The 27,525-nt window shown below is 51.9% G+C and overlaps 2 protein-coding genes across 2 annotated transcripts in view; one reads left to right on the top strand and one right to left on the bottom strand.

The window, feature by feature from the left end:
- TMEM163 (transmembrane protein 163) overlaps positions 1-13,854 on the top strand; it is a 279,577-nt gene extending 265,723 nt beyond the window's left edge. Inside the window, exons 6-8 of the mRNA XM_011937717.1 lie at positions 3,440-3,551; positions 11,453-11,594; positions 12,846-13,854. Of these exons, the coding sequence (XP_011793107.1) occupies positions 3,440-3,551; positions 11,453-11,594; positions 12,846-12,906 (315 nt within the window). The 3' untranslated portion in view covers positions 12,907-13,854. The remainder of the gene's footprint in view (positions 1-3,439; positions 3,552-11,452; positions 11,595-12,845) is intronic.
- Positions 13,855-20,750: 6,896 nt separating this feature from the next.
- Positions 20,751-27,525, bottom strand: part of MGAT5 (mannosyl (alpha-1,6-)-glycoprotein beta-1,6-N-acetyl-glucosaminyltransferase) — a 214,620-nt gene continuing 207,845 nt past the window's right edge. The window contains exons 16-17 of the mRNA XM_011937716.1: positions 26,248-26,405; positions 20,751-21,073 (exon numbers count right to left, since the gene is read on the bottom strand). Of these exons, the coding sequence (XP_011793106.1) occupies positions 20,875-21,073; positions 26,248-26,405 (357 nt within the window). The 3' untranslated portion in view covers positions 20,751-20,874. The remainder of the gene's footprint in view (positions 21,074-26,247; positions 26,406-27,525) is intronic.

The raw sequence follows: 27,525 nt of genomic DNA, 5'->3' as shown, positions 1-27,525 counted from the left end.
AGAATCCAGGGCCCGGTGCTGCCCTGCTGTCCCCTGGGGGAGTCGGTGGAGCCACGGAACGTGCCTGGCTGAGCTGCGGCAGCACCGAGCCGCTTCACCACCTTTCACGGCCCATGCGGATGTCTCTGGGAGTCAGCTTCAACCGGGAACCATGGAGGAAGGAAATTCTGGACAGCGTGGTTGCCCTGAGCTCTGTGCTCGCAGTGCATGTGGCCACCATCAGGGGGTCTGTTGTTTTTTTCCACTTTATAGGTAGGACAGTGGAGGGAGGGAGGGGTTCAGGGACCTGCCCAGAGTCACACAGCTAGTAAGTGGGGCTCCCGCTTCAGTGCCTTTGAAGCTGCCACCCAGTGGTTCTACTTTTTCGCCCCGGGAAGCCCGCCCCAGTCCTCCAGGAGCTGGACCCTCGCCGGCCCATCCGGTCCATGGAGAGCGCCCCCGAGATGAAGCCTCCCCGGTGCAGGAAGCTTCCCGCACAGCCCCTTGATAGGCCGCGGTGGAGCTCGGTCCTGGTCTTGTGGAAGTTGAAGTTGGTTTCACCATGCGTACTTATTTCTCGGTGACAGGCGTCCTGTGTCTCTCACAAGAATGCTGACCAGGCTTGGTTGGGGCTCACCGTGAGTACCCGATGTGGCCGGCAGGTAGAGGACGTTTGTGTGTGGATCGTGTGTTTCGGCCCCTTAACAACAGCTCCTGCCTTTCATTGCCAGCGGCTGCCAGGGGCTGCAGGCATCCCGCTGCCGCTTACAGAGGAGCAACTGAGATCCAAGTGTTTGTTTCCAGTAAGCCGTGGAGTTTAGAGTTGAACAAAGGCCTGCCTGGCACACTCCTGCCACTGGGTCGGCCGAGTCCTGGTTCTGAAGCTCCCTTTAGAGATGGAGGAACGGTCACCAAAGCCATGGGTGGCGTTTCTTGAGCTGCATCTCAGGGTGGGGCAGCACAGCCCAGCCCCTGTGCCCCGGGGGCCTAGATGGGGTAAGCACAGATTTTCTCTACCTCTGGACACTTAGGGAGGAGGGCTTTGCAAACAGACTGAATGGAGCCAGAGGGGATTCAGGCGTGGGGTAAGCAAAGGGAGCCTTCGGTCTCCAAATGTGAGGCCTCAAAGTTCTTGACTTTCCTAACTGCCTCAGTATCCCGGTCTGTGCTTCCTGAGTCCCATTAGCACCTGGGGCTGTTGACATGCGATTCTTTGGTCGGGTGTCTTAGTTCTAGCTGTTATAACAAAACGCCACAGACTGGGTGACTCATAAACCACAGACATTTCCATCTCACAGTTCTGGAGGCTGGGAGCCCAAGACAAGATGCCGGCAGATTCAGTGCCTAGTGGGGGCCCTTTTCCTGGTTCATAAGACAGTGGCTTCTCCCTGTGTCCTCACATGTGGAAGGGGCAAGCCGGCTCTCTGGGGCCTCTTTTGTAAGGACACTCATCCCATTCATGAGGGCTCTGTCCTTGCGACCTAATCACCTCCCAGAGGCCCCCCTCCTCATACCATCACCCTGGCGATGAGGTTTCCATGTGTGAATTGTGGCGGGGACACATACTCAGATGGTAGCATCATGTTCAGTTTATTTTCTGTGGGTGCTGTCTCCTGGACTTAACCTGAGTCCCTGCACAAAGAGAGCTTCCATCTGGGGCTCCTGACCCCCTCCTGCTGTGTCCCCTGCTGTGTAACCTCCGCATAGGAGGGACTGAAGAGTTGTCAGGAGACCTGGTTTGGGATGGGCCTTACTGGTCATTTGAGGAGGTGAAACTTCAGTGAGGTGATTACTTTAAATGACCTTTTACATGTGAAAGAATTTTAGGTTAATAGAAGAGTTTTACGGATAGTACAGAGAGTTCCCATATCCCCTCCATCCAGCCTGCCCTGCTGTTAACATGGCACACAGCCGCGGCAAATTCATCTCTACCGCGGGATGATGGTGCTCTTCACAGGACTCCAGACTCCCTTCTCATGTCGCCAGTTTTCCCACGGATGACCTTGTTCTGTTCGAGGATCCAGTCTGGATGCCATGTTGCATTTAGTTATCAAATCTCCTTAAGTGTCCGGTGTGTGACAGTCTCTCGGTCGTTCCTCGTGTTTCATGACCTTGACACGTGAGGCGTAGTGGTCGGGTATTTTGTAGCCCGTCCCTCAGTTTGGGTTTGTTTGATGTTGTTTTGCAGTTAAAATGAGGTTATGGATTTGGGGATGGAACACCATGGAGGTAAAGTGCCCTTCTTGTCACATCGTATCGGGGGCCACGTGGTACTAACACAACTTATTAACGGTAATGTGAACCTTGATCACTGGGCTAAGGTGGTGTCTGCTTGGGTTCTCCATTGGTAAGCTACTGTTTTTGCCTTTCTATCCTCTCTGTTAGATTTGAGTCTCTAAGTCCAGCCCAAACTCAAGGGCAGGGGATGGGGTGGGGAGTAGCGAAGAGTTTGTGAACACAGGTTGCCAAAACCACCACTGCCATTGACCCATGTTTTCAGGGAGATGCTTTGACCTTATACAGATAACCTGTTTCCAGTGAAGTGGTTTTTCAAATGGCTTTGTTAAGTTTTGAATATGAAGCAGGCTGTCTCTCTCTTCCCAGGTTCTGACACGAGGTTTGTGAATTTGATTAATAAAATGCGTAGGGAAAAGCCGATTTCTTTGCCTATGTATGATGCTGCATCAGAGTTCTGCTGGCAGGTGCATTTTAATACTGGGAAATCTGAAGGCTGTGTCTCATGGGGGTGACACATGGGAGCTTGAAGCGGAAGAGCTGGATGGGCCCCAGTGTCAGGAGATAGTGGTGCTTACTTATTGCATATGGGACTCACTTGTTTGCTTGCAAAAGTAAAGTAACAATTTAGAGGAAGTGTTCAGATAACGTCAGTAGCAGACTATATTTTTAGATGCTATTTTCTCTACCCATGTTTATATGAACTCTCAATTGCCCTGTGTGAATTTAAGGGGAAAAGATATGGTTTTAAGTAGCTCCAGCCATAACTGACCCTGTGGCAAATTCAGTTGTCTCTGTTGAAGGATTGTTAGGCCAGTGGTGTGTTTATGTGTTCCAAAATTCTCAGTCAACTGCTTGGTGAATTATCTGTGGAAAATTCTATTTAGAAGACGCTGTTCTTAGCATTCTGACCAACTCTGTTATTGATCTGTGACTGCTACTCATTTTAGCAGAATAGTGGGAAGGTGAATTTCCTACAGGAAAATAAATACATAATGGTTTTCTAAGTAAATATAAATTGGGATTATCTGTTTTTGAGCATCTTTTCCAATTCCTGGTGACACATAACTGAGATGTGAAAGCATGCAGTATACCCCCACCTGGTGGCAGCATACCTGACTGACTACTTGTACTTGGAACAAAGCTTATCTCTAAGGCAAGTGGGTTGGAGATGATCTGCTCCAGCAGGAGGTGAACTGTTGAAATCTGGAACTTTCTCTTGCAGGACGATTTCCTGTTCAGTGTCTCCATTTTAAGTGGGATTCTTTGCAGCATCCTGGCCGTGTTGAAGTTCATGCTGGGGAAGGTTCTGACCAGTAGAGCACTCATCACAGATGGTGAGTAAGGCTAGGATGCCTAATCCCTGGGGACTGGGCTCACAGTGGAGGAAGATGCTGTTTGGGTCTCTTTTAGTTGCTTCCCTTGCTGGAGAACTCAATAATTTGGAATCCATTTCTCACTCTCCTACCCGCCTCAAGCTGTTTAATGATTCTCAGAGCTCCCGTATCAGGGCAGATATCTTGTGCCCTGGGAATTTAATAAACTCTTCATAAATCACCTCCACTCTGACCTCCTAGCAGGGAGGCTCGGGGCTCCCCAGCCTCTTAATCATGAAGCACAAAGGGCTTGCTGGAGTCTTGGGTTTTATGTGCATTGCTCCCCATAAAAAGTAAATGCCTTTTCTGGATTCTATAAATGTTGCCTTTGTGAATTCTCCATGCTTGTTTTTCCTTCCAGCTAATGGGATGCTCCCCTGGGAGTTCAGGTAGCAGTTGCCAGGTGCCTGCTCTGGGGAAATGACCTGCGTGTTCTCTGCTTAGAATCTCAACCAGCTAGAAAAGTCTGTGTGTGTCCCTGTGGGACAGGAGGAACTTCTTTTGTGACCTTTGGGATGACAGAGAGAGGGGTGTGTGAGTGCAGGAAAAGTATGTTTCAGGCCCCAGACTCGCTGATATCACTGATGTATAGACAAGAAACTTGATAAGCAGTGCCTCCTGGACATGTTGCTTTTATTTATTCTTGGGCATGTGCGGAGCCCAGGGGTCAGGAGTAAAGTGGTAGGGGGTCAAAGGGCAAAAGTCTTGTGGGTTGGTGGGTGCACCTGCACAAAATAGAGCAGAAATATGTGGATTCTTTTTTAAAAAGTTTATATATGTGTGTCTGTATGTGTATATATGTACACACAAACATGAAAATGTTTACATGTTATACACATGTGTGTGTGTGTGTGTGTATTTTTTTAAGATGGGGACTCACCATATTGTTTCCCAGGCTGGTCTAAAACTGCTGAGCTCAGGCAGTCCTCCCACCTCAGCCTCCCAAAGTGCTGGGATTACAGGTGTGAGCCACTGCGCCCGGCTAGATTATTTTTGTAAGAAACACTTCCTTGTCCCAAACTCTCAAGGCTCTTTTGTGTGTGAAGTGTGGAGTGCAGACGTGCATGGTGACAGTGACAGCTAAGGGGCCCTTCTCACCCGCAGGAGGGAGCATGGTGACATGGCATGGGCTCCTTGTCTTAGCCAATGTTGAGGACCTGCTGGGTGCAGAGCTGGACTTTGCACAGTGGGCAGGGGTACAGGAAGCCAAAGTGATGTTTTCTCCCTGGGACGGAGCTCTGGCCCAGGAATCCATCCGCAGAGGTGGCAGGACTGTTGGCAGGTGGCGGGACTGTTGGCAGATGTGTTGGCAGGTCTAGGGGATGAGGGTGGGGGTGTGGGTTGGTTGTCCTTGTTGGGGAGCCAGGAGTCCCTGTGCCCACCGCCTGCCCCCACTCCGCCTCCTGAGTCTGCAACATGGTCTCTTGGGAAGGCAAGAGGAGGCCCCCAGCTTTTCACCCATGGCTACCCTCAGAAGAGCATCACTCACGTGCATGGATGTGCATGGGGTTCCTTTGAATAGGCCTGAAGATGTTGGGGGTTACAGGACCTGACATCCTGACTGCAAAATCCCAGACCCCCGACGCTCATCAGTTGACCACTACCAGGCTGGCAGCACTGAAATTTCTCGGGCTGTTTGTTGAAAACACAGATTCCTGGGCCCACCCCAAAGATTCTGATTCCAGGGGGTTGAGTTGGGGCCCGGGAATTGGTGTTTTATGCCAGCGCCCCTGTCTATGTGGCGCACACCAAGGTTTGGTGCTGCCCCTGTGCCTGCCCCAGGGGCCAAGTACAGCATCTCTCCAGGGAAGGTGGCCCCTGCTGTGTCCAGCACTCCTGCATGCCATGTAACCAGCAGCTCAGAGTCCTTCCTCAAGTCGCCCTGCCCAGCAGGACCTGCTGTTGGTTTCTGCCCTTGTGAGATGCTGCCTTGCTCCTTGGGCTGAGGAAGCCTTTAGTCCATATGAAACCAAAGCTATTCAGACGGTAAAAGTGGTTTAAAATGGCGAGAGGATTGACTACCTTGACTGCCTGGGTTGAGACTGCCTCTTTCCTGTGCAGCTTTAAGCAGCGCTGAGGCCCCTCATGCACAGCAGGCAGGCAGGACCCCTTCCCCAAGCTCCAGATGAAGCCCTAGGTTGCCGCTTCCTGCCAGGCTGGGGGAAGGCAGGATCCTGCTGCCATCAGGTCCCGGGTTTGATGCTGTTGGAGCGTGAAGCTGCAGTAACACCGGATCAGCGGGGGTTCACACTCTGCTAGGTGCTGCGCTGGCTGGGGACGCCAGCTCCGGAGCAAGCCTCCCTTTCCAGTTTCTGCCTTATTGCTGTGAGGCATCCTGCCCTGATCTCCAAAACGTGGTTGCAACTCAGCCAAGCAACCCCTCTGCTATAAATAGACAGGTCTTTCTAGCACAGCCGGATCTAAAGAACTTGCAGTTCAGCCTCCTGAGAATGACACAGCATACTGAGGCCACAGCCTGGGCTTCTGGGGTCTCTGTCACCCACTGAGACGTCGTAGAATTATAGGCAGCTTGCATCAAGTTGACCCTAATATATTGTCCTGCAAGACCTGGGTTCATCTGCATGGCCTTCCCTGTCTGGAGCAGACCTGGGATTTGGGGTAGGGAGTTCACCCACTGGGATTTTTGTAGTCTGCCGCTTTGTTGTCTGCAAAATCAAATGCTTTCCTTGGCCATGGAGCCCTTTTTTCCTTAGGGATGAGTATAGCCGGGACACTGGGTGGGTTCTGTGTGAGAGCCGAGGGATGAGTGGGCCCTAGCCAGGGGTTTGGGTTGGGACCTCCAGCTGCCTTAGAGGTCCCTTTACAAGGCTCTGAGGGCCACTCTGGCCCAGCCCTGTAGGGATGCAGAGTGGAGGCCTGGCTGGCCTCGGCTTCCCTCAGCCGCGTATGCTGCCCACCTTCCCTTCAATGTCTCCTTACCTACAATAGGAGGGAAGGGCAGGAAGCCCTAGGGTAGGCAATGTGGGTCTGAACAGCTTTCTGGGCTCCCAGTGGTGAGTCCACAGCAGACAGCTCCTCGGCCAGTTCCCAGGCAGGCTGTGAAGCCCCTCTGGCTGGCACATCTGTGGGATCTTGATCCACCTCACTGAGGTTGGGGTGCAGGCAGCCTCACTCGCCGGACACCTGGCTGTGGAGCCAGCAGCCAGAGCCCCAGCAGGAGTCCCTGACCCCGCCCTGCCCATGACCCATGGGGCTTGGCCCCCTCCTTGGAACACTGGCTCTGTGACTTGGTTGGTGCTGTTTCCTAACATTGTAGATATTCCAGATACACGATCTCGGTCTAGGCCTCACTGTTCTGGCTTCCACCATGTTATATGGTGTTCAGAGGAGAACAACAGTAAGGCTGCTTTTCTAATGAACAACTTCTGACTTTGATTTCGCGCACGCGAATCCTTCACACCCATAAGCAGTATTTCCATCATACTTGTGAACCAGGGAGGAGGTCGTTACAAGGAAAAGTGGGGGGTTTGGGTGAAAACTGTCTCACAATCAGGCGAAGAGGGGAGAAGAGCCGTCCTCCAGGCGGAGGGAGTCTGAGTGAGGAAGGGGCATGATGGGGTCCCTTCCTCACTCAGAAATGGGGGACAGAGCATGGCGGGGCTTGAGGTCTGGGGTGGGATGTGGGATATTTTGCCAGATGTTGAAACAGGTAGGGCGACATGCGTGCTGTTTTCTGCGGAGCCCGCTGGTCATCGGTGGTGGGGAGCAGAGTGGAGGGAGCTGGGAACTGAGCAGGGGGAGGCCTGGGGAGAGGAAGGGATGGCAGCTCGGATGGGGTGAGGGAGAGAGGGTTTGGGAAGTGGTGGGGTGGGTATAGAATGAGCAGCGTGGGGATGAATGGGCTGAGTGGGTTTGATGAGAGCAGAGGCAGTGCCCCCTCCCCTGAGCCTGTTCCCAGGAGGCCCTGTGCTCTGTGGCCCTGCCATCCCCTGCTGGGTGGGTGTGTTGCTGGCAAAACATGCAGGAGTGATTGTAGCCTCCTGCTAATTGTACTGTCTGGGATGTGGGCTTCTCATTCGTTGATTGGCAGAACTAGGGAGCGATCTGTATTTATCTTCTCTCTGTTCTTTCCTCACTTTTGAAGGTGGGTGGGCAGGATGGGGTCAGGGAGCCATGGCTGTCATAAACCTTGGGGGTTCCCTGTGGCTGCCAGCCAAGCTGTGGCATAGCCAAGCATCCCCTCTGTGGGAGTGGGCAGCCTCCCCTGTCACCTGGCGGCGGCTGGGTCCCGAGCTGGAGCCCGGCTGAAGTGGGCCAGGCTGATGCTGCCGGCTCCCTTTGTCGCTGGGGTGTCCTTACAGCCGGGAGGCAGATCTTTGGGGAAAGGGACAGCAGGGTGCGGTTGATGGAGAACCTGTGCGGTGCAGTGAATCTGGTCTCATATGGTTTGTGGCTTTGGACGTTGTCATTTATGGGTTTGTTGCTATTGGGACTGGGCTGAAGCTTGCTGTGTATTAGGGTAATGTGATTTTGTACAACAAACACATACTACAAATCAGACAGAGGAAGAGCATGAGAGGGCACCGGGGGAGCGCTCTGGACGAGGGGCACAGCTTCAGTCCTGTGGGAACAGCTGGGGCGAATCTGGAAGCCCCGTTGAAACAGGGGCCTGCTCTCTTCTTCTGCTCCACACCCATTTCTCAAATACCCCATCTATGACAATCTTTCAAGCACACAAGAAACTTTTAAATTAGAATATTCTGTGTACAATGAATGTGTTTAACTACACCGATCCTGATCCAGTTGGCAAAGCCAGACTGATGGAGCTCTAATCAGGATGGCCTTAGCCATCATTTTGTGCCACTGTATGCTCCTAAACTGGTAACAGAATTTCTTCGTTAGAGTGGATCTGTGGTTGCAACTGTGGGGACAGGGCCAAGTCTGTGGGGCTGGCACTGCAGAAGGGAGTGACGGCAGGGCCTGCCTGCTGCGCTGGTGGGGGCTGGGGGCTCAGAGCTCTTCATGTGGAATGACGGACTGGGAAGGTCCTGACATTTGGAGCAAAGTGGCGGGTGGCCACGGACTCGGTCCCTATTCTCTGTGTGCTTGATCCAGCATCCTCAGGCAGACTCTCAAGAAATGAGTCAGGCTCTCAAGAAATGAGTCAGCTTCTCAAGAAGCTGAAATGAGTCAGGCTGTGTCATCACAAAAGGTGAGCCGAGCCGGGCAGGGCAGAGTCTCCTCCTAGAAGATGCAGCGAACAGGTGACCCTGCCACCGGCCTCTCAGCTGTGCGGCATCAGGGAGCACCTGGCGGGCCTGTTGTCAGGAATGGCAAGCTGGGCCGGCCTTGGTGCTGGCAGGCAGAGCGGGTGACTTGGTGGAGCTGAGTGGACATCTAGTGGCTGTCTGGGGAACCTCATGCTTTTGCCTCTTTGAGCAGCACCTGGCTTGGGCTTCCTTCTCCTGGGGTGACTGTCTGAGGAAGCCAGGCAGGGGTGGCGCTCAGGCTGGGCCCTTGCCTGCCTGCCTACTTCCTCCTTCGTGTGGTCACTTGTTCATGCAGCGGTCATTTGCACCCCTGATGAATGCCGGGCCCTGTCCTGGGACTTCGAATACTGCAAGGAGAGACCAAGTTCCTGTCCTTAAGCCTAGGTTTCCAGTGAGAGGAGTGGGGCGGTTAAAATGGCAAAGCTAGCCTGTTAGCTGGAGGCAGAAGGGAGTGGTGGGTGGAGAGGAGGAAGTTTGGGGGCTGGGGGCTGAGGACAGGGCTGGGAGGGAGGCCCTGGGCGATGGTGACAAGCCCTGTGGCCCTGAGGGGTAGGCAGGGTGGCTGTCGCAGGGTTGTGTGGCTGGATGTGAGGGGTCTGGTGCGATTTGAGCCCGTGATGGGGGCTTTCCTGCAGGAGAGTCTGGCTGCTGCTCACTGACAGAGGGTCCCTCTGGCTGTGGTGGGGTCCAGGGAGGACCACAGGTGGCCGGGGCAGAGCAGGGATCAGCGGGGAGAGAGAGAATGAGGTGGGGGAGTAACATCTGGCGAGGGGCAGGTTGGTGGTGTAAGGGAAGACGGGCTCCTAGAATCCGGCCTCTGGAGCTGGTGGCCCCATCTACGGAGCATGCGGCAGAGGGTGAGGCGGTGCTCAGGGCTCTGTTGTGGCTGTGGTCAGTCTGAGATGCTTCCGTGAGGAGCCTGTGCCTGAGGGCAAAGGTCAGGACAAAAGCTGGGAATTTCGGGGAGCAGGGCTTATGGATTGGCAGAGGGCCAGCTCACAGGACGGAGCCTGGGACACTCGGGGACGCAAGGGAGGACCCAGCAAAGGGGACAGGAAGAGCCCTAGGGGGGTGTGAGGCTGGGGATGTGACCCCCACTGAGAAAGGGGCCTGTCCCCACTGCAGGTAGCAGGATGAGGATGACTTTGACTTCGGGAAGGGCTGGGGGAGGAGGGAATCTGGGCAGAGGTGTGAGTGTGGAGGCAGCGGGCAGACTCTTCTGTGGGTTTTGTGAAGGCCAGTAGGAGATGGGGGAGGCGTGGGGTCCAAGAAGAGTTCAATGGGGATAGGAAGGTGGGTTAATTTCGGTAGGAACGATCCGATCCAATCTGGGAAGAAGGAAGGGAGGAGCATCGCAAGAACCAAGCCCTTTGAGGTGGGCAGGAGAGCAGGGCACTGTAGGAACAGTTACAGGTGGGTGGTGGATGTGGTGTGGGGAAAACCTAGGTGTCCTGAGCATGGGGGAGAGAAGGGCATACTGCCAAGTGCGTTGCAGGGCACAGGCCAGTCCCTGGGGTGCCCTTGCAGGCCCGCGGTTCATCTTCCATTCCTGTGAGCGGCCATTGCATCTCTGCCTTGGATCCTGAGCAGATTTGCTCAGGTCACCCCCGCCCGGCAATCCTCCTCTGTCCCGGGGGAAGCCCAGCCTGGCGTGGAATGTTACGGGTCCGCACAAACCTACTGCCAGGGCCTCCTTGGGCAGCGTGGACCTGGAGCTTCTTTTGGGGCCACCAGTGTGTTGGGGCAGGGGAGGAGCTGGTGTCCTTCGCGGGGAGACCCTAGAAGCTGCCCTAAGCCATTCCCTTCCTGTGTGGCCTTTGCCAGCTCTGGTAAAGTAGAAGTATCACATGTAAGCTGGGAGCCCCAGTGGGCTGCTGTGTGAACAGAGATGGCAGTCGCTATCTAGTAGCTCCAGTTCTGTTTTTATGGCCATTTCTCCAACCATGTAGCCAATATTTTGCGAAAAATTTAGCGTAATAGACTTTGCATTTCTCTTCAGGAGGGAAAGGAAAAAGCCTCAGGTGACTTAGAGGAGACTCGGGAGGGAAAGGATGCAGGTTCAGGTAGATCCCAGCCCTTCTCAATCCCGATAACCTCCATCAATATATTTAACCTCATTCTTAGTTTTCTCATCGGAAAACAGGGATGATGATAAGGTGACGTCACACGATTGAGAAGGTTGATAGGTAACTGCACATCCTGAACGCCCAGCTCGGACTCTGGCCCAGCAGACACTCAGATATGAGTCCCCAAGTATTTGAATGTCTACTGTGAGCCTGGAACTGTCCTGGGGACTGTGGACTCAACAGAAAACCACACCCCTGCCTCTAGGAGGTTTGCGTTCTAGCGGGCACGGCCGAGACCAGCTGTAAACCACACACGGCATCAGTGCCCGGAAGAGAAATAAAGCAGGTACAGGATGATGGTGGGGGTGACGGCTCTACTCTGGGAGGTATCTAGTGACATCAAGCAGAGACTTGATGGGCCCAGGTGGTGGCTATCACTCGTGAGAGCTTTGGGCACCGTTCCTTCCAGCACATGCTCCAGTTATGTGGAGGCAGGACTGGCATTTGGGTAGTTTTCTTGGGTTGCTTGGCACTGCCATCTAGCCTCTCTCTGCTTCCTTTGCAGGGTTTAACTCCCTTGTGGGCGGCGTGATGGGCTTCTCCATTCTTCTGAGTGCCGAAGTGTTCAAGCATGACTCGGCGGTCTGGTACCTGGACGGCAGCATAGGCGTTCTGATCGGCCTCACCATATTTGCCTATGGGGTCAAGTAGGTTCTTGTGCTTTCCTCTTGGCTTTCCTGGCAGCTAGGAGTGCCCCTTCTCCACCACCTTCCCCAGTCAGGAAATGACAGAAGGCTTCTGAAGTTCACGTTTTATACCCTGTGCCCCTCCTGAGCCTGACCAGTGTCAGGTGACTGGAAAAGCACCCAGCAGGGGTCAGATATCCTTGGGGCTGGCACGGAGGTGAGGCAAGGACAAGAGATATCAGGCCTTTAAGCCACAAAGGCACTCCTTGACTTCCATCTGATGCCTTTAGGACTCTGTGTGTCCTGACATCTGTGCTCCTTCCTCTCTGTCTTCACGGTGCCCCAGGGAAGCACCTCTGTGTGGCTTCCTCACAAGCGGAGCCCCTCCTGCCACAGGTGGGGGATGTGACAGTGTGCTGGCCAGAGGCTGCTTCCCTAGCCTTAGAGAACTTCCTGCAAAAGGGGACTAGGCAGTGCAGAAAGGCCCTGCTGGCATCGCCGACACGGGCTTCAGCACCCAAGCTGGAGCCAGCCTTTCAGAGAACCGTTTCTGAAGGGTGCTGTGCTTTTAAATGTTAAAATGCTTCCATCGCTCAAGGAAAGGTCGGATGGCTATCATCAAAAAGAGGGACAACTGCCAGCGTCGGTGAGGACGTGGCGGAAGTGGAACCCTCCTCCATGGCTGTGGGAATGGACCATGGTGCTGCCAGAACTCGGAGTTACCGTTTGCCCCAGCACTTCCAGTCCTTGGTATACACTGCAGGAGGATGGGAACAAACCTCCACACTGAAAGTTGTCCAGGAAATTCACAGCAGAGTTGTTCACAATAGGCAAAATGCAGAAACAACCCACTTGTCCGTTAACAGATGAATAGATAAATGTGGTAGATCTATGAAGCAGACTCTCATTCAGCCCCCAAGAAGGAATGAAGCGCTGTTATACTCGCTCCAACATAGATGAACCTCAAATGTTATGAAGGAAGTCACAAAAGGTCACATGTTGTGTGATTTTGTTTACATAAAATATCAATAGGCAAATCCATAGAGGCTGGAAGGAGGGTGCAGCTCATCAGGCGTGGGGAGGAGGGGAGTGAATGGTACAGGTGGCATGGGGTTTCTGAGATAACACAAATTGATGAATAAACCACCCAGTCACATAGGGTGAATTTTATGGTATGTGAGTTATCTCAGAAAAAAGAAAATGAAAATATGCTTCCCCAAGCTCTCCAGCCCCATGCCATGGAAGTGACCTTGTCTGTCTTCATCTTTGCAGACTCCTCATCGACATGGTGCCGAGGGTGAGGCAGACACGTCACTACGAGATGTTTGAGTGAAGGGGGCCGGCGTCTGCATGAGACCATTGAGATGAGAAGTTTCCACATAGGCAAAGGGTGCCAATATTTAACTGAACATCTGGTTTCTTTTTGGACGTTTTCTTTCACATGGTTTGTCATTACAAGACAAGGTCTGCCCAGCCAGGTGGATCTACCTTGCCCCCATCACCTGCCGCCCCCATCAAACATGTTAGGACAATGCCCATGTGGGGGACCTGCTTCCCCGTCTCCAGCTGGGACTGGCGTTTTCGATTCTCTGGAGTATGATGGTTCTCGCAGGTAGGATGAGATCTTTGGCAGAGGGGTCTCCGGCGGTGCTCGGAGCCTGCACTGCAGAGGACTGAGCAGACCCACCTCCTCCAGCTTGGGGGGCCCCGCCACTCCTGGTTCCAAGTATCTCCTCTCCTGGCAGGTCTTAAGGGAAGATTGTACCCCTCACCCTTTACATACCCAGAATCATCAGTATGTCACTTCCTAATTTCTATCAGTCAGTGTATCTCATTAGTTTCATACTGTTTTACTAATCTTAAATCTAAACAGATTTGCTCAAAAGGAGACCATTCTATTTTTTAAAGTACTTAGTGATATACGTATAAGCTTTGCATGGACGAATAAGCACATGACCCTTTCTTGTACATTCAGAACCGGAACATCCATGTGAAAACTGGATCCATTTTTGAGAGATGTGAAACAGTTTATTTGTAATAAATAATTAGAATCTATCCGTATATGCATATATCTATATGCTGTGTTAAGTGGTAACCGTCCATTACAGTCTGTGGAGATGGTTCGCTCCCTCTGTAAGGAACAAGACGTTCTCAGCTGATGTCACGGTAGGTTTAGATTCTGTAGTGTTCCCCAACCTGCACCGTTCTGTACCTCTCACACCACTGCTTGCCCAGGCAGTAGTGGCTGACCAATAAAGACCTTTACCTGTTTTGTATGGCATGGGAAGGCAATCTTTGGGAGCTGTCACCATGCGGCACCAACACATGGGGAAGTTTTCCACTGTGGCTGAAGGATGTGGGAGGGGGAGCTTGTGCCTACGGGGACTGAGCGTGGAGACCCTGATGGACTGTGGTGCAGGTCGCCCTCTCTGACCACTCAGGTAGCGGCCGGACACTCACCTGGCACCTGGAGCTGAGGGACAGCTGCGCCCAGGCCTTGTTCCAGCTTTGGGGTCCTGTCTGCCCTCCACGCTGGTGAAGAGAAGGGAGTTTGTTCTGTGAGGTCATGGAACCTTGGTCCAGTACCATGCTTTCAGGTGGCTTCTCCAGCAGTACTGAGGAATATGTCAACGGATGTTAATATGTAACATGAACTAAAGCAAGTTTGGGAAGTGTAGCATCCTGTAGGTTTCTCTTCCGCTGGTTTTCTCGTGTCGTCTAAAATACATCATGGAAGCACAGGGAGGGGAAGCTACGCTGGTCGCGTTGCCTAAACGCAGGTACTTGGCTTTCCCTTGTGTTCTAACACGCTATGTGAACTGTGTGGGGTCTGTTTTGGGCAGTAGCCAGGAAGCCCGCCAGCTTCAGAGGCCATGCAGATGAGGGCCAGTGTCACCTGCAGACAAACTGTTGGGTGGGGCATAGACTAGACCTTCCCTGTCTCCAGGGCATCTGCCTAACCAGCTGCTCATGTCTCACTGCTTCCTGGCTCAAAAGCTGCTCTTGAGAGGCAGAAATCGATTCCAGGTCCAACGGACGCTGGTGCTCAGCCCCTTATAGGGCCGTCAGCTCATTCTTAAAGATTTTTCTCAAAATCTTAGCAGTTCACTTTCTAATTGACTTTCCTTCTAGGGGAAGGCAGCGCAAGGAGAGTGCCCTAACATGCGCAGCGGTGGATGTGATATAAGGGAAAGAATACACAGTAGTAAAACCTTCCCCTTTCCACTCCTTACATACACCTTCCTGTCTTCCTAGCAGCAGTTTCCACAGTGTGCTGCAAACCGTGAAAGGCAGCTGGGGGAAGCTGTGTGTTGGGGATGTGCCTAGACAGCAGCTCAGCTTTGTTCTGGAGGTGACCCTGCATGCACCCGCCCCCCAAAAATCACTTCCACCTGTCACACAAGAAAAGTTTATTGAAAAATAAAGTTCTCCCTAGTTTTCTCTACAACAGTGGAAAACAAAGCAGTGCTCTCTATGCCAGTACAGTACATTTGGACAGCAACACCTTGTTTGCAGAACCCTGCATTACTTAACCCCAGAAGTGAACGATAGAAAACGGCTGTAACCAGGATCTGTTTGAAGACACAGATGCAAATGGCCATTAGCTTAAAGACATCAAGGTTGTGACAGCAACTGCAGTGGAAGGGACGTCACCATCTCCTTTGGCATCAACTATTATGCTATTAAAACTTGGGTAGGACAGTGAGCAAAATGCTTCCCAAGTTTGCTCCCTCTCAGCTTTGGCAGACATGAAGCTGCTCTGAGGTTCCTGACCTACTGTCCTGAGAGGCATTTAGACCTCCAGCACCACAGATCCTTTGAGCACCACCCCTTCCCCGCCATCCTCCATCAACAGTGGCCCTGCCCACCACATAAGCACAGGGTTCTCCAGCTGTGGGGTCAGGGTGGCAGCGAGGGAGTATCTTAAGGCTCCACAAAATCTGGGCTAGAGAGACATGCTTTGCAGATGGGAAATTGCAATCACTGCATCCACAGGACGAGACTGCTGATTTGGCTGAAGAGAATCCAAAGGAATTTGAAAAAGACACCAAACTCCAGCAAATTCCAACCTGCAATCTATCCAGAGTTGTGCCAAGACAGGGCAGGAGATAAAACTTTCAATCCACTGGGGAAGTAAGAGGCCAAATCCTCTCCCAAAACAAAAAGCAAACCAATATTTAGGTGATTTGGGAAAACATCATTCAATCATGACCAGCCTCTAGGAGCTGTTCGGGGAGGCCAAAATCCCTGCCCTATTGCCCGCAGCTGGCAGGGTGGGGTTGGTTTTCTCTGGGATGAGGCCAGGGAATAACCTTTAATTTGATGGAAACATGCAGAGCTAACCAGCCTGGGAATGCCATCCCTGAGGACAGGAGGGGCCACCCCAGGCTGTAGGGGCGGCAAAGGGACTTGCCTGGGGAATGCGTAAGTTCGATTGGTCCCCCTTAACGCAGAAAAGCCTCCCTTACTGCATTCAAAGGAATACTGTTAACTTTGACTCAAGGGGTGCAGTCTGCCAGAGAACCCGTTTTAATTTCTAGCTCAAAAATGTTCCTTGAGGAAAACCCTTGGAATGTTCTGAAAGATACCAGTGGGGTAAGGTCCGGTATGTTGCTAGCCAAAGGCCACCTTCACCCTTTCCAGCTGGAGTTCGTAAATTCTTGCAGCCTTGTTTCCTTGGGGGCTGAAGTCTGGCATATTTTCAAACCAGTGTATTCAAGAATACAGTAAAATCCCAACCAGCAGGGTAGGCCGAGAACTGGGCTACCAGTAATTCCTACAACATTCAATCAACTTGGAATCATGTTTTCATGTAGGTATTTTTGAATCAACAGGAAGGGAATGAGCTCAGCTCTTTACTTCTCAAGTTTTAGGAAACACTAATAACAATATTTAACATTTACTAGGGCTTACTATGTGCCAAGCACTGTGCTAAACACTGAATCCTCACAAAACCCTAAGTGCTAAAAAAGCTAGGGTGATTTTTTTCTGCATTCCAGACTCTACAACTAATTTGGTCTTTTGCTATAAAAACTTGGTCTCCCACTTTTTGTTGAAGCCAACAAGAATCACAGGAACTCGCCCTCAGCTTCACGAAGCTCTCAGCTTCCTAAATGAGCATGAATCTATTTATGTCCATCTGTCTACTCACATGAAGATGCTCTGCAGCCCCACAGGGATGGATGGGGTTAGAATAAAGCCAATAGGGAAATGACAATACTTTTAAATAAATAAAATAATCCAGGCTTGGGATAGTAACACATACAACAGAGCCTGTCGTTAACAAAATAGATTTTTTTTTTTTTTTTTTAAATCAAGAATTTTTGGCCAGAGGTGAGGGTGGCAATGTCTGATTATATACACAAGCTAGGTAAACCACCTTGGAGAAATGGGGTGGCCACCGGGGCCTACTCTAAAAGGCACGTACCTACCTATAGACATATAGTTTCCGTCCAACACGTCATACTGATGTCAGCCCTGCCAGTGAGTTGAACTGGGCTTGGGGAAGCTCATTATTCACCTTCATTAAGTCTTGCATTCACTAAAGAAACAAAGAAGGTGCACGTTCTTTCCCTGTCATGATGCTGAAGTATTTCTTCTCCAAGCAGGGCCTTGAACTTTGTGGATGCACCTGCTCACATGCTTCTGCCTCAGCCACACCTCAGCAAGTGCGTGGGTGGCAGGGAACACAGGCCGGTTGACACACTGGCAACCAGCAGTCCCAAGGTAGACCAAAAGGTATGGCAGAATCCAGCCCTTTCTTGAGGTTCTCAAGGCTTCACACCCTCCGCTGGGGGTGGAAGTGCACATGCATACACGCTATGGCCTGGCAGGGTGGCTGCAGGGAGCTTCTGGTGTCCAGCCTGAACAGCTACAGTGACTCAAGAACATGTCCTGTCTCCTAGCTGGAGGAGTCTGCTATTGCCCTTCAACAGCATCCAGATTCCAAAAACTAACCCCAAAGAAAAGTGAAAAGGCACATCAAGGAAACAAATATCACCAACGAAACGAATATCTCCAAACGCACAACACACACACACAAAAGCAAACTGTAATGAGCAGTGACAAAAACCCAGTCCAAGAAAAAATGAAAAAAAGCATCTCCATTTATACATGTGCAAATCAAACTGCATACACCAAATAAATGAGGTGTTTACTGGCATTCAAAGAAGTCTTTTCACTCCTCAAAGTATTTACCTTTCAATGGAAAGCTTTCTCTTTTAGTAAATTAGATGCTTTCTCTCAAGTTTTTTAAGAGCTTAGGATCACAAAGGGGAAAATAATCCAAAAACACAGGCCAGACATTATAGCGCAGAATTAATCATAACTTAGGATTTCTCTCCCCATGGAACATCAGCTATACATTGCTTTAGGATTCTATCAAGATCAGCAATGGCAAAACCTCCACAGGCTCCCAGCCAACAGTCAGGGGCACCTTCCTCTCCTCTTCCACGCAGGGCAGATGGAAGCCCCTTCCCCAGTTTCCTCTTCAGGATCACTGACCAGACCTGGGTCAAGTCTGAGGAGGCCTGGGAGTCAGAACACATTCAGGGGTCACTGACTCTTCAGATAATGCCCTAAACAATTGGAGTGTGGGCCTGTTTGCTCCCAAACAGCTGCCCTGCCGGTGGAACTCCGGCGCGCTTCCAGCCAACACTGGACTGGGGGCACGAAAGAGGGGCTTTTTTTTTTTTTTTTTTTTAGACGGAGTCTCGCTCTGTCGCCCAGGCTGGAGTGCAGTGGCGCGGTCTCGGCTCACTGCAAGCTCCGCCTCCCGGGTTCACGCCATTCTCCTGCCTCAGCCTGTAGCTGGGATCTCCTGACCTCGTGATCCGCCCACCTCGGCCTCCCAAAGTGGCGGGATTACAAGCGTGAGCCACTGCGCCCGGACGAAAGAGGGATTTTTAAATGGCAGAAAAGTGCTCTTCTGGGCTGCCTGACCCAGGCGGGGGGTGGGAGTCGTGACTTGGAGAAGGGGAAGGTAGGGAGGCCTTGAACTTAGGGACAGTCAGCAAATGATCCCTGCAGCTTTTGGAACACAAGGCAGGGCTAAGGTTACTTTTCAGCTTCCTTGCTTAAGTAGCAGTGGCTAAGTGGATTAAACTTTGCTCGGCCTGCAGGCTCCCCCTGTTGGTCAGATGCTTGCATTGACATCGTCAGTGTTCAATGCTCCTGGAAGAGCCCAGCAGAGGGCGGCACTGGCCCAGGCAAATTCCCACACCCTAGGGTACAGCCAAGAGGCCCATTCACAAAGAAAAAGTTCTTCCTCACAGCAAGGATGCCAGTCATCTGCCCTCCTACTGCAGGAAACTGCCCTTGCTTTAAGCTTAAAGAAATGCACAGGCTCGTACACACACACACACACACACACACACACACACACTCACCAAGGTTTCCTTTGGACTTCTGCCCTTCTTCCTAGGCCCAAGCAGAGGCTTTTCTCAGCCAGGTCTGGAGGCGTCCCTGTGAGGATGCTCAGGGCACGGGCCTCCCCATGGTACTCTCCCTGGCAGATGTTCTCAGGGGCCACCTAAGGAGTGGAGGCGGCCCCGGGTACCCCCCCCCAATTCTCTTAGACTGGAGGTACAATTCAGACCCACTGAGCAGGGATCTCAGTGGGCCTAAGAAAAAAGGCTGGCTGCACATTTGTGTAGCAACTGAGAAAGAAGCAGAATGTAACTTTCCAGACTTAAAGGCCCCACACTTACTCTAGTCCTCATGAAGTAGAAGTCTTCCTTTCCCTCACATCTGAAAGCCACCAGCCATTAAGCCTTGCCCATCACTTCTGCCCAGCACAGGGCTCCACCAGGCTGCCCTCTGTTAGCAGGCAGGGTGCTTGGAAGCCCTGGCGCAGAGCACATCATCGAGCGACTGAAGTGCCCAGCAGGGGCCAAGTGGATGATGCCAACTGCTCACATTAGGCAGAAGGGGGCTCACTCGCATCAGCATGGAGATGTCAGGGGCTTTCCAGAAACTTACAAACTTGTACAGAGCATGGCAGCAATGATTCGGTGGGGTGGGGACTTACACAAAGGCAGAGCATGGGGGGTCCAGGGTGTGGAAGGTGAGGTCCAGTGTGTCTGACCAGGTCAACCTGCTGATTATTCAACAAGTCAGAGCGATCCTGCCTGAAGGAGAAGCCAGCACCAGATTCCCTCCTTTGCGAGCTACACCCCCAGGGAAGCAGCCAGGACAGGGCACTGCATTCATCCTGAGCTGCCCCTGCTTCCCCAGCAGACATCAAGAGCCCCCTTCCCTGGACTTTGGTGCCATCACAGGGGACACAACACAAGCCCATCTGTCAGGAGCCCAGCTCCGGTCGTGCCACACGTTCTTAAGGACCAACTTCACTGCTGTCCACATCTTGGCTCAAAGACAATCCTCTCCAAGTCCATGAGCAGTGTGTGTCCTTCATCTCTACTTTCCTCCTCATAGCAGGGCTGGAGAGAGGGTGAGTTTACCAGAGACTCCAAAATCTGTATTTCTTTCCCAAAGGGATTCTAAAATAAATTATGGCCAAGGTATGTGTCTGGTCATGGGGAGATGGAGGAAAGGGGCCTCATCTCCTTTTTAGTCCCTGGCTGGGCTCTCTGGACAACACAGGCACGTCCCCCCGACTGAAGCAGCCCATGCTCTAGGTGCCATCTATGACAATGCCCTGGGGAGTTCGGCTGTGCTTCCAAAGCAAAAGTTTCTTTTGCTCTGCTGCCATCCGTTTTGAGCTGCCAAGTCCCCATGGCTGTCCCTGAACACGCCACCAGTCCCATGGCACATGGTCTCTCTCCTGCACCCCGTCCAAAGCAGACAGAACAGTATAGTGAAGGTGGATGATTAACAGTGGAAATAAAAGAAGCCTGTGATCAATCCCTCCTCTCCCTCCCGTGGTCCCCCTCCCTCCCACCCGAATAAGTAAGTTAATGGGTTTAGGAATGTTCCCATTCAAAGTTCTTTCCCATCAGCTCAATTCCTTCTGTTTTGCTTTAAAGGACTCTTGAGACTTTCTTTTGCCCTGGAGCAGCTGCAGTGACAGTCTTCCCACAGTTGCTCCTTGAGAAACAGAAATGACATTGTGCCAGGGACAAGCCAGGCTCCTGGCCTGACATACGCTCTCGTTTTGTTTTGGTGAAGACTCCACTGGGCTGCTCGGAGTGCAGCAAGGGCAATACCACATCAGAACCTTCTACCAAAAAGTTCAGGCTCTTGCCAGAGTCCCTGGATTACTTCTGTCCCTGGCCCTGCCTGATGGGGCTGGGGCCACTGTCTTCCCCAGCAGCATGGTGCAGGGCTGAGCAGGTAGCTGCTATAGGCAGTCTTTGCAGAGAGCCACCTGGCCCTTGATGAAGTCCCGGCAGGGGCAGACCCTCTGGTGCCTGGCGTGGGCGCCTGCACAGCTGAAGAGCAGGAGATCACCTTGAAACACACAGTGCTTATTCTTGGGGTCAAAGGAGGGCACCAGGATGTCCTTGGCCAGCTCTGAGCTTTGGCAGGTTACCTTGTACCTGAAGAGGGAGAGAAAGGCACAAGGGTTGGTGATGAAGGGACAAAGCCTGTCCTCGTCACTGGCCCCGTGAGCCCCCATCTTGAGGCATGGGGGGACGTTCAGTTGTCTTGTCCTACTTTAGAAATGAAATGGTGCCCACCCTCTGCGTCTGCAATCCTCCACCTCTAGGCATCTAGACTCAGGAAGGCATGTGTGCACCAGGGAGTGTGTGCAGGGGTGTGTGTTTGAGGCTGCTCAGTGAAGCTTTGTCTGCAATGGAGAAAACCTGGAAACAACCCAAATACTCACCCAGCAGGGAATGGCCAAATAAATCATGGCCCTTCTGTGCTTTTCGAGTTCCCTGCAGCCATTGGAAAAGAATGAGGGAGAAGAGAGGAGCAGGAGAGTCATCCTGGGGAAAGGTGAGTCCCAGAATGGGAAGCATAGAGCAATCAGCCAGCGGTGTGCACATGGGAGGTGAAGGCTGCGAGTTGAGACAGCTACATGCTAATGCCTTAGCAATGGCTGCTTCCAAGAAGTGAGAATGGGGCAAAGCTAAGCATTATTTACATTTTTTTTTTTTTTTAAGTATGTTTAACTTTTTAATTAAAGGCTTAAAAAAATTCCCGTTATATGGCCTTAGCCTCTTGCTGGAAAGCAATCAGACAGAAGGTGCTGTCCCGGGGCATCGCCTTCCTGGGTCTTCGCAGCCACCCTTCAGCCATGGCAATGGTAACCCCGGTTAGAGCAGGTGAACTGAGGCTTCAGGATGTGCAGAGAAGGCCTGAATGCAGGCCCTCTCCCCCCAGTCCTGCACTCTTGCTCCTCTGCCGTCTTCTCCCAACAGCTGAGTGGTCTCAGGCTGTGGAGCCTGGTGGCTTTGCTTCCTTTGGCTGGGACCACTGCTTGGGGGGCCAAGGATATTCTGATGTTTCCATTCTCAACAGTTTTGGCCTCTTATCTCATATCTTTCCCTCCAACTTGGGATGATTGCCCCCATCCACCTTGGTTCCTGAAGGAGGCGGCGGCCTCACCTGGTGTCCTGCATGAATGCTAGGTGGGAACCCATGCTGTACCTGAGACCAGAGAAGGTGGTGTCAGGGGGCCGGTGAGACCTGCGTTTGAGTCCTGGCTTTGTCTCTTAGGAGCTGTGTGGCCCTGGACAAATGAGTAAGCCACTCTGTGGCTCAGATTCCCTTCCATAGAATGGGGATAAATAATCCTTTACTGCAGGAATTTAATGCTTCTACAGCATGTGGCAGAGTCAAGCTCTAAGTAAGTCGATAAATGGCAGCAATCATTATTGTTAGGATCGTGGTCACCGTCATCATCACCCTGCCTTGGCAGACACCGGATGGGCTAGACCACCTCCCCTCTTGCTTGACCAGTGGTATGAATTTACACACCAACCATTTCTGTTTCACTTGGTTCATGGAAGTCTCATTTTTCTGCTGACATGGAGGGGATGAAGATGGGGAGCTTGAGGTTTCTCGTTGCCTCAGGGAAGCTTCCAGATGGGCTTGTATGTGTATGTATGCATATGTGTACATGAGCAGGTGTGTAGAGCATGTTTATGTACTTGTGTGTATTTGTGTGCGTGCATGTGTATGCCTGTGTATGTGTGTGTAAAGCATCATTTTCTCTCGTACTCCTGCCCTGTCTTTCTCTAGCTAACTAACTGCCTGGGGCCTTCCTTCCCTTACCAACGTTAATCCTGCGATTCCCTGCACATCTGCTGGGACTTCTGGTGAGATCGCCCAGGCTGTTAGCCTGGCTCCTGCTCAGTTGCAGCTGAAGCCCCAACTGCTTCTGGAACTCAGCATGTCATTGGTGCTCGGGCCTCCCTCCCCGAGAGCCTGCGGCGCCTCCTGCACATGTGAACTGCACCAGGAGCCCAGGACTGCTCAGGAGAGCAGGACTCTTCTCTTGCTCCCACAGTCACCAGGGGAGCGCTGCAACTACCCTAAATACGCCACCACCCCTGCTCTTGATGCCAGCTGGGAGGTGGTGATGCCCAGGGAGTTAAGGTCATGAATCATGAAGGGAGAGGGCAGGAAGTCGATTTTTATGGATTTCCTAAAAGGAAAAATGAATCAGAGACTTGCAGCTACCAGGTCCTTCACAGAATTTCTCAACTGGACAACAAGAAGGAAAATATCTGGAACTCAATTCTGAATGACAAGTTTACATATGGAACACGGCCTTGGGATACAGGTTTATACTTACGACCTTTTTTTAGGTGAATTACAGCAGCTGCTGTGGCTTTACTTAAACCATCTGCCGGCACACTGCTAACCAGAGCACAGAAATCTCTATGGTGACTCTCAGACCCCATGGCGAGGCGTGTAATTGTCAGGAGCCATGAAAAGCCCCCCTGCCTGCTCCCTGGGTCACCCGGACTCAGGCTCTAGGCCACCATCTCCCAGGGCAGAAGCACACATGTGTGTGTGTGTCTGTGAGCAGGATTCCGCTAAGGCTGCAGCAGCAGAAGCCTGCCTGGGGTGATGCACAGAGACCACCACTGACTGCTTAAGCAGCAGACACTTCACCAGGCCACAGGTACCTGACACCAGGCAGCTCCTCGAGGGTTCAACTGGTGGATGCGGCGCTGTGGAATGCGGGGCTCTAACCAACTCCCTGGCCCCAGTGTCTTCTAAGCCCCCTTCTAAGCTCTCCCTTTTACTGGCATGTATGTGCCCATCCTACAGCCCTGGGCAGTCAGGAAGGTGACTCCATTATCCTTGCGAGCAAAGGTCATCAGTGAAGCAAAGCAGCTTTCCCCAGTCGCTACAGCACGTGCCTAAGAAAGGCCTCCTGCTAAGAAAGGCTTGATCTCTGCAGTGGGGTAGGGGGTGGCGGTGGGGTCAAGTGATCCCATGGCACAGGGCCCGGCCTCAGGACAGTCCCATGCCAAGCCCTTCTGCTCCCATGAACTCTGCATGGATATGGAGGTGGGGAGGGGCCAGGGCTGGGGTTGGCTTATCCGTCTTGGCTCAGTGGCCTCGGGCCTACTCCACTGCCCAAAGCTCTCTGGAAGAAAGGGGTGTTTTACTCTGTCTTTGGCAAGGGCTGTTCATTATCTTACCCTTCACCTAGGATATCCCCATTTTACAGATGAGAACACGAGCAGAAGCGAGGGAAGTGGCCCTTTGCTCTTTCTCCTTTCTGCCTTCCCTGACCTGGGCCCTGGCCTGGAGGTGGCCTGCCTTTGTAGGGGCCCGTGCTACTTCTGAACCAGACCCTGAGCACGGTCCCTGGGCCAAGAGCCCTGACTCCTGCCTGGCCAGGAAGGAAGCCGTGCTGTTCAGGAGTCCCATTTGGTCCCATTGCCAGGATGTCGCTCCTCATATCTCTTCTTCCAGAAGTGGGCTTATGCCGACAGTCCCTAGTCTGTAAATAGTGAATTCTGACGTCCGATGCAGAGAGACTCAGGGTTCTTAAGAAGCCACCTTGCTCCAAGAGCTATATGCACAAGGAGCGAGTGGAAAGCCCCTCAGAACCCTATAATTCAAGATTTGTGCTGTGGAACTGGAAGCTTCTGGTACCATCACAGGCTTTCCAGACATCCTGGACCACCACCCCCTCCCTAAAGCTTGCCTGGTGGCAGAGCAGGGTGCTGCCCCGAGTCCCCACTTTTCGCCTATGCTTTTGTTTTCATGGTGTCATCAGGGCAGCTTCTGTGCCTGGGTCTTCTCATAAAAAGAACAGGAAAAAAACAGCATCACCAGGGCCAAGTACGGTGGCTCACACTTGTAATCCCAGCATTTTGGGAGGCCTAGTGGGGCAGATCACCTAAGGCCAGGGGTTTGAGACCAGCCTGGCCAATATGGTAAAACCCTGTCTCTACTAAAAATACAAAAATTAGCTGGGCGTGGTGGCGTGCAGTTATAGTCCCAGCTATTTGGCAGGCTGAGGTATGAGAATTGCTTGAACCCGGGAGGTGGAGGTTACAGTGAGCCAAGTTTGCGCCACTGCACTCCAGCCTAGGCAAAAGAGTGAGACCCTGTCTCAAAAAAAAAACAGAAAAAACAAAAAAAAGCATAGCTCACACCCCTACTCATGAGAGCTTCCCTGCAGCAGGCAGGACACAAGAGGCCACACACTCTCCCTACAAAGGGTTTTACACCACATTTACAGATAAGACGACTCACAGGAAACAGGCCAACTCAGATCATGGTGCACAAATAACAACAGTGGCCAACAGCACTAGCAGGGCGTGAAGCCAGAATAGGGACAGGTGAGCCCTGAGCCCCAGGTCCACTCCACTTCCTAAACATCCTCTTCAAGCCTGGAATGGTATACCTGCTAGATTGAATATCTGGAGTTGGGACAGCAGGGTCTTATTATTTCTGGGCTAGTCTCTTGGAGAAAACCCCTAATCAGAGCTACTAAGGTGGTGGGTGGGTGGGGAGGCTAGATAATTATGCAACATGTGGACCATGGTGGGGTGTGATAAACATGGAGAGAATGGATTCAGGCCTGTCAAGGGTCATGGGTGAGAGGTCAGAAGAAACCTCAGATGGAAATTTGGGAACTGCAAATGCCCAACTCAAAATGTCAATGCAAAGGGAAAGGAAAGGCGCCACTAAGTAAGGTAAGCACAAGGTAAGAAATTCAAGGAAGGCGCCTCCCCTGTGCAGCCCTGTGCCAGCATTCCCAGTGGTGCACTTACCTCATTACCAAGGGACCCCGCAGACTCAGGTCTGCTGGGGCCTGAGATGCACCATGTGTCAGTGACCTAGAAGAAACTGCAAAAGGGAATAGGCCACAGGAGAAGGCTGCTCTTGGAAATTGTTGTGGGCAGTTTTGTGCCAGCAGTGGTCTGAAGAGCTGATCCATCTACGCCTGTGACTCTGTGCCCACCTCTATTTCCAATGTTCTTGGGGTCAACATTAGTAAGCTGAACACCTCCCACAATCTTCAAACCCAGATACAGTTTTATTTATGCAAATGCAACACCCCCATTCTAATTCTAAACACAGCATCATGCCAGGTGACTTCATCTCACCCAACAGGAACAGTAACAACACTGCGCTAACTCTCAGGGGATCCTGCTGCAACGTACTCCCCTCCCACACCTTATCCCCACAGCCCAGTAGCTTGGAAGTGGAAACCTGTACCTCTCACCTGACTACCCCACAAGGCCAGATGGAGTCTAGGGCTGAGTCCCCACCCCCACCCCAGGGCACTTACTTCAGCATGTCCTTGTCCTTGTTGAGGTGCTGGAAGAAAGAGGGCTCGCAGATGAGCTGGCTCTCCTGGCACACCTGCTTGCAGGACTGCCCGGGCTCAGCAAGCTTGACCTGCAGGGCGCTGAGGGGTGGCCACATCACTTGCCCATGGCAGAAGTCCTAGAACGACAATGAAGCCATCAGCCACAGCGCCAACGATACAGCTGGGGATCCCCAGCTCTGCCAACCATCCTGGCAATGGGAGGCGGCACACTGGGAGAGCACAGGGACGGGGAAGATTGGGAGCCACACGGATGGGCTGGATTGGGGCTCAGCTGGAATATGCCTTCAGGCCAGGTCTTGACCTCCCTAACCACCAGCTTACTCAACCTCAAGAAGGGGACCAACAGCGGTGCCTTCCACAAAGGGATCCAGGATGAGAGGTCATACTTGTGACGAGCTTGGCACCACGCCTGCCCATGAAGGGTGGCTATTCTCAATCATCACCATCGACACTTTGCAGCCAGGCTATTTAGAGCCTCTGCTTCAGACAAGCCTCCACCAGCTGGTCTGTTTCCGTCTCTGACTCCAAAGGCACTGTGTCTACCCTATCTTGGCAGTTACCTAATATGACACTGTTTCATGAGCACTACTTTTATCTCGATGGCAAGGTTCTGACGCTCTGAGGTGAAGATCACGCCAAGGAAGACTGCAGACACTTCTGATACCACCTCATATGGTGCTATGTCCTTGGTAGGGACTTAGTGCTGGTTGGTTGAAAACAAGTACATAAGTCCTTGTTTTAGTGTCGTGAATAGTCTCTCAGAAACTGCAATGTTAAGTGAAATGACAATATAAAGAAACCAATTTTACAACAGGCTAATTGATATTAGCAAGAGTTAAGTTTCTATGGCACATTTCTTGTCAAAAAACATCACCAAACTTCTAAAGACCCAAAACACTTCTAATATTAAACATTGAAACAAATGTGAGCTATACATACATTTAAGACAGACAAATTTAAGTAAGATAAATTATTTACTCAATTTTTGGTGAATCAGTGAGTAACAGCAGTTGTAGTGGTGGTGGGTTCAATTGAGTAATACACATTCACGAAGTGAAAAATCGTAAGGCGTGCCTCCTCCCACCTCGTAATTCACTATCAATCAATCACTAACATGGCACCGCAATCAGGCCTGCCTCCACCAGCTGGCCTGTTCCCTTCTCTCTGATTTCTTGCATGTGTGTGATTATCGTAGACTTTATGAAGCTTTTATTGTACAATAATTTGTATCGATTC

The sequence above is a fragment of the Colobus angolensis genome, unplaced genomic scaffold (assembly GCF_000951035.1).
Source record: "Colobus angolensis palliatus isolate OR3802 unplaced genomic scaffold, Cang.pa_1.0 Scaffold168, whole genome shotgun sequence".
NCBI lineage: Eukaryota > Metazoa > Chordata > Mammalia > Primates > Cercopithecidae > Colobus > Colobus angolensis.
This window is presented reverse-complemented; position numbering and strand designations above follow the sequence as displayed.